The 5,935-nt window shown below is 47.0% G+C and overlaps 1 protein-coding gene across 1 annotated transcript in view; it reads left to right on the forward strand.

The window, feature by feature from the left end:
* LOC103206836 (asialoglycoprotein receptor 2) overlaps nt 1–3,482 on the forward strand; it is a 21,251-nt gene extending 17,769 nt beyond the window's left edge. Inside the window, exons 7-8 of the mRNA XM_007952357.1 lie at nt 1,734–1,840; nt 3,317–3,482. Coding sequence (XP_007950548.1) covers nt 1,734–1,840; nt 3,317–3,482 — 273 coding nt within the window. The remainder of the gene's footprint in view (nt 1–1,733; nt 1,841–3,316) is intronic.
* The last annotated feature ends 2,453 nt before the right edge of the window (nt 3,483–5,935 follow it).

Raw genomic sequence — 5,935 nt, forward strand, 5'->3', positions numbered from 1 at the left:
GACGAAAGAGGGGGAGGCCTTCAAGGAGATGGATTGATACGGTGACTGCAATGATGGGCTCAAGTATAGCAGGGATTGTGGGGCTGGCACGGGATTGGGCAGTGTTTTGTTCTGCTGTGCATGGGGTTGCTATGAGTCGGAAACGACTCGACGACACTTAACAACATAACAACAACTAGAGTGTGAGAGCAGAATTAGGCAATTTCACTCCAAATGCAGTTGGAAACCCTTAACATGTCAAAGAGAATCACTAGGTACACGTTTGGTCAACGCATTCTTTTACCTTCTCCACAAAACCAGGTGACTACCTTTCTTGCTACCTTCTCAAACCATGGGGCTTAAGTCCCCAGGAATAGGCATATCTATAAGAGGAATTCACTTGGATGGGCTCTTGTACTAGGGGTGTGCATGAGTCTGGGGCTTTGTCTATATGCTCAGAGACCACTTCCACGCCAGCTCCTGCCCCTCAGATCCAGGGCATCCTCCGATTTTTAGCATAGACTGCCAGACCCCATGTGGTCATAACAGAACCTTGGGCAGTAGTTCCAATCCTGGAAGCTTCAGGGCCTGGCAAACCTCAGCAAATGACAGCCACACGTAGAAACAGAAACAACTGGGGCAGATGTAACAGAAACAACTGGGCAGACAATCGAAATCAAGATCTTTTTAGAGTGGCATGAGTCCACGGGGGCAGCAAGGGCAGGAACTAAGGCCAGGATTCCAAGAGTTTGAGGTTATGGGCAGAAGACCAGTCAGGGTAGCTACCCTGAGTTGCGAATGACATGGGGGCAGAGTTAGGGCTGTGAGCAGTGTGGTCACAAGCTTAGGCACTAAGCTTGGCTCTATTGCTCTACTAATACCATGAGTTAACCTCTTAACCTCACACTTAAAGTGTGACATTACAACATCCAATTAAGAGGGCTTGGTGAGGATTAAATGAGACATCCTTGTCAAGCACTTAGCGCAAGGTCTCAAAATAAAAACCAGTTGCCATGGACTCACTTCTGACTCGTGGCAACTACCCACCTCCCCACCCCGGCAATGTGTATCAGAGTAGAATTGTGGTCCATTAGGTTTTTGATGTCTGATCTCTTTGGAAGTAAATTGCCAGATCTTTCTTCTGAAGTGTCTGGGGATGTGTTCATACTTCTAACCTTTCGTTGGCTGTATGAACTATATGTACCACCCAGGGACTCCACACGAGGAATTATTGCTAGTTACCACGAGTTGATTCCGACTCACGATGACCTCACATGTCACAGTAAAACTGTGCTCTGTAGGGTTTCTGGGTACATTCAAATGGCCAACTTTTTGGCCAGTAGTTACCCACTTAACCATCTGCACCACCTAGGGACCCCTCTCGAACTCACTGCCCTTGAGTTGGACCCAACTCATAGTGACTCCTCCTTGGGTTTCCGAGGCAGTATCACTACGGAAGTAGATTGCCCATCCTTCCTTCTGAGGAGTGGCTGGTGGGTTTGAACCACCATCCTTCCGGTTAGCAGTCAAATGCCTTAGGCACTATGCGTCCAGAGTAAATGTTCCCTAACAATAGTTATGGTTGTTGTTGTTGTTGTTATGTTCTGTCAAGTCGGAAAAGCAAGGAAAACTAGTTGTGTTGGGAATTACTGCTTTAGCCTAGGGGCAGATCAGGCTGGAGAAAGCTGAAGGGGCTACAGCTGAAGGGTAAGAGTGGAAAGTATTGGAAACTTCTCTCCTATCTCTTTTCCCAGAAATTCATTCTACAGCACACGAGCCCCTTCCATACATGGATAGGACTCACCAACAGTGATGGCTCCTGGAAGTGGGTGGATGGTACTGACTATGAGAATGGCTACACGTAAGTGACCACCGTCCCCTACCCCCCGCCGTGGCATCTGCTATTGGTCTGACCTAGGGACAGCCACCTGGACTTTTGCCCCACTCTGTTCCCACCCCATCCCTTGGGGATCACCCCCCCAAATCTCTTGTCTTAGTTATCTAGTGTTGCTACAACAGAAATAACACAAGTAGTTGGTTTTATAACAAACAAAAATTTGGGTTTTTTTCTCAGTTTAGGAGGTGGTTGTTGTGTGCTGTTGAGTCGGACCTGACTCACAGCGACCCCTCCTTGGGTTTCCGAGACAGTATCACTACAAAAATAGATTGCCCAACCTTCCTTCTGAGGTATCACTACAGAAGTAGACTGCCCAACCTTCCTTCTGAGGATTGGCTGGTGGGTTTGAACCACCAGCCTTGGGGTTAGCAGTCAAGTGCCTTAGGCACTATGCTACCAGAGCTCCTGTTTAGGAGGCTTGTTGTTGTTGTGTGCCGTCAAGTCAGCCCTGACTTATAGCGACCCCTCCTTGGGTTTCCGAGGCAGTATCACTATGGAAGTAGGATTGCCCAACCTTCCTTCCAAGGAGAGGCTGGTGGGTTTGAACCACCAGCCTTCTGGTGAGCAGGCAAGTGTCTTAGCCACTATGCTACCAGAGCTCCTAGAAGAAGTCCAAATTCAGGGCAGTAGATTTTGGAAGGAAGGTTGGGCAATCTACTTCGTAGTGATACTGCCTCAGAAACCCAAGGAGGGCTTGCTATGAGTCAGTCGGGTGTGCTCGAAGGCCCATAACAACAACAATAGGTTTAGAGGAAGTCTTTCTCTGTAGGCTATGGAGGAAGGTCCTTGTCTCTTCAGCTTCTGCTTATTGGTACCTTAGAGATCTTGACATGTCTTGGCAACTGTTTTGCCCAACACTTCTCTGTTTGCTTGTTTTAATCTCTTTTATATCTCAAAACAACCTTAAGCCCTTTAAGATCTTGCTCAGAAGAGATTGACTCAAAATACACCCTACGCTAATCTTATCTGATTAACATAAGAAAGAGAACTCATTCCCAAATGGGATTATAACCACAAGCATCCAAAACCCAAATTCACCCCCATGCCATTGAGTCAGTTCTGTCTCATAGAGACACCCACTGGGTTTCTGAAGTGGTAAATCTTTATGGAAATAGATCACCCCATCTTCCCTCCATGGGGCACCTGCTGGGTTTGAACTGTCAATCTTCTGGTTAGCAGTGAAATACTTTATACAGTATGCCACCAGAGCTCCTTACCACAAGCATAGAGCATAAGATTTATAACACCTATTTTTTGAGGGACATAATTCAATCTATAACAACTCTGCTACCCAGACTCCAAACTTCTAAGCCTGTAGCTCTTGCTCCCTGGGCCACTCCTATGCTGTGCTTTTCTGGAGTAGGGGTTAGAGTGGGGACTGTGGTTAGTCAGGGGTGAGTGGGGGATCAGACTAGAGCTTGCTCCATCCTGCCTTCGTAGGAACTGGGCTTTCACTCAACCAGACGACTGGAAGGGGCATGAGATGGGAACAAGTGAAGACTGTGTTGCAATCCAGTGGGATGGCCGCTGGAATGACAATTTCTGCCAGCAATTGCACCGTTGGGTGTGTGAGACCAAATGGAACCGGACTGCTGGGAGTCTCTGACCTTAGATCTTGAACCTGCACCACCCACCTTACCCTACACCTCCCATCCCCTTTCTCTACTGGGAGTTTTGAAGAAAAGAAGACAAATAGAGTTGGGGTAATGGGGAGGTGCTGAGGGAGTATGGGGGGCTGTGGTTAAGGGCCTCAGACCTGGGGAGGCTGAAACCCCTGTCTCCTTCCACAATTCATTGTAACTGTGAAAATTTTCAGCCTCTGCAATGGAGTAGAAAAAGTAGAACTAAATCTTGAAACTCTGCGTGGCCTGGTTATTTGGAACTGGGAAACATAGCTGCGGAAAACTGGGGAGGAAAGGGTCTGGAAAGACAAGGTTTGTATCCAGAGAGTAAGTGCCCTTGACATGGGCCCAGGTGGGATGGAGTGGGGTGGGCAGGGGCTGTAGGGTCCATGAGGCCTGAGGATTCCTGAGGGAAGCCATTGTCCTGCAGTGGGGTCTCCTCAAGAAAAGTTGGCAGGAAGCACCCTGGCTCCATTTCTAGCCTGGGAACTGCAGCAGGGTTGGCAAAGGCCCCCTTGGCAAGGCCAGTGAGAAATGTTTGCTAAAAGGAGGAAGACTGGTAAGACAGACACTTTTCCCTGTTGTTGGCCTCCTTTTGACTCAAAACAGATGTAGAAATGTCTTCGGCATAGGATGTCTCCAACGATTTCCACATTGGGTAAACTCCATGTTCCAAGATCATTCTGAAATCAGCCTTAAAAAAGGATCTTTAAGTAATTCGAATTCTTATTTTTAAAAATTTTATTGTGATTTGGGTGAGAGTTTACAGAGCAAATTCATTTTCCATACAACAGTTTATACACATTTTGTCTCATGACATTGACTGCAATTCCCCACAATGTGACAGCTCTCTTCCTACTTCCTTACTTCCTATTAGTAACCTCTTCCCTGTGTCCTTCCCTCCCATGCACTCCTACCCATCCCCTCCGGCTATCTCCCAGTGCAAACACTGCCCTTCTGTTCTCCCATGATTGATCGCTCCAAGTAGATCTATGTGATGTAGATGTTCACCCCATATACCTGTCTATTGTTTGGCTGGAAGCCACAGGAGTGAGTTCAGTCCCAGACCTGAAGGGTAACTAGGGGCCATAGTCTTAGGGGTCTCACTAGGCTCTATTAGACTAGCAATATTTTTTTAATGATTTTACATTTTTTTCCACATTGTTCTCCCATTCTATGCGGGATCTCCTGCATCAATCCTCCTCTGACAGTGGTAGCTGGGCACCATCTAGTTCTTCTGGTCTCATGGTCATATAGGTTGAGGATCACATGGTTTACTAGTTTCTTGGACTAATTGTTTCCATGTGTCTTTGGTTTTCTTCATTCTTCCTTGCTCTGGACAGAATTTATTATTATTATTATAAAAATAATATATTTGTTGTTGTTAGTTGCTGTCAAGTGGACTTCCACTCATGGTGACCTTATGTACAACAGAATGAAACTATGCCCAGTCCTGTGTCATCTTCATTAGTAAAAGAAATTTCAAATAATACCACACACATCTACAAGATGAAAGTCCATCTTTCACTGCTACCTCTTCTCACCAGACTTCATTTCATGGGTATCCTGTCAGAACTTTTCTCATGCACATGTGTATGTACAGGAGCTCTGGTAGTGTAGTGCCTAAGGCACTTGACTGCTAACCAGAAGGCTGGTTGTTCAAACTCACCAGCCACTCCTCAGAATGAAGGTTGGGCAATCTACTTCCGTAGTGATACCACTTCGGAAACCCAAGGAGGGGTTGCTATGAGTTGGATCTGAGTTGGTGGCACATAACAACAACAACATGCATACATACATCATTTGGAACTTACATTGTTTTCTTCTGCTTTCATAATTTATAAAAACTTTTGATCATGGGAGGAAATTGCTAGGGCTGTATAAGGGACCTGTGCCCACCAGGGGCCCTTGAGTTCAGCTCCATTAAACCAATTGCCATCCAGTTGACTCAGACTCATGGCTGCTCTAACTGAGGGTCCTCTCATGTGTGTCAGAGTAGAACTGTGCCTCACAGGGTTTTCAGTGGCTGAGTTTTCAGTAGACCACCGGGGCTTTCTTCAGAAGTGCCTCTGGATGAAGGTGAACCTTTCACTTTTTAGTTAGCAGCCAAGCACTTGACTGTTTGCAAAACCCAGGGACTCCCAGGCTCTATTAGCTTCAAGGTGAGTCCAGTCTGGCCCTCTCCCCCCCTCCCCCACCCTGCCTCTAAATCTTCCTTCTCAGCTCCAACCAGGAGAGGTTGTTCTCTAGGCCTGTGACAGAGAGGTTATCTGGGAGTTCCCTGTTGTTGTTGTTGTTATGTGCCGTCGAGTCGGCCCGACTCTTAGCGACCCCTCCTTGGGTTTCCGAGGCAGTTATCACTACGGAAGTAGGATTGCCCAACCTTCCTTCCGAGGAGTGGCTGGTGGATTTGAACTGCCAGCCGTCTGGTTAGCAG

The sequence above is a fragment of the Orycteropus afer genome, unplaced genomic scaffold (genome assembly GCF_000298275.1).
Source record: "Orycteropus afer afer isolate SDZICR_OR568_19922 unplaced genomic scaffold, OryAfe1.0 scaffold00330, whole genome shotgun sequence".
Classification (NCBI taxonomy): domain Eukaryota; kingdom Metazoa; phylum Chordata; class Mammalia; order Tubulidentata; family Orycteropodidae; genus Orycteropus; species Orycteropus afer.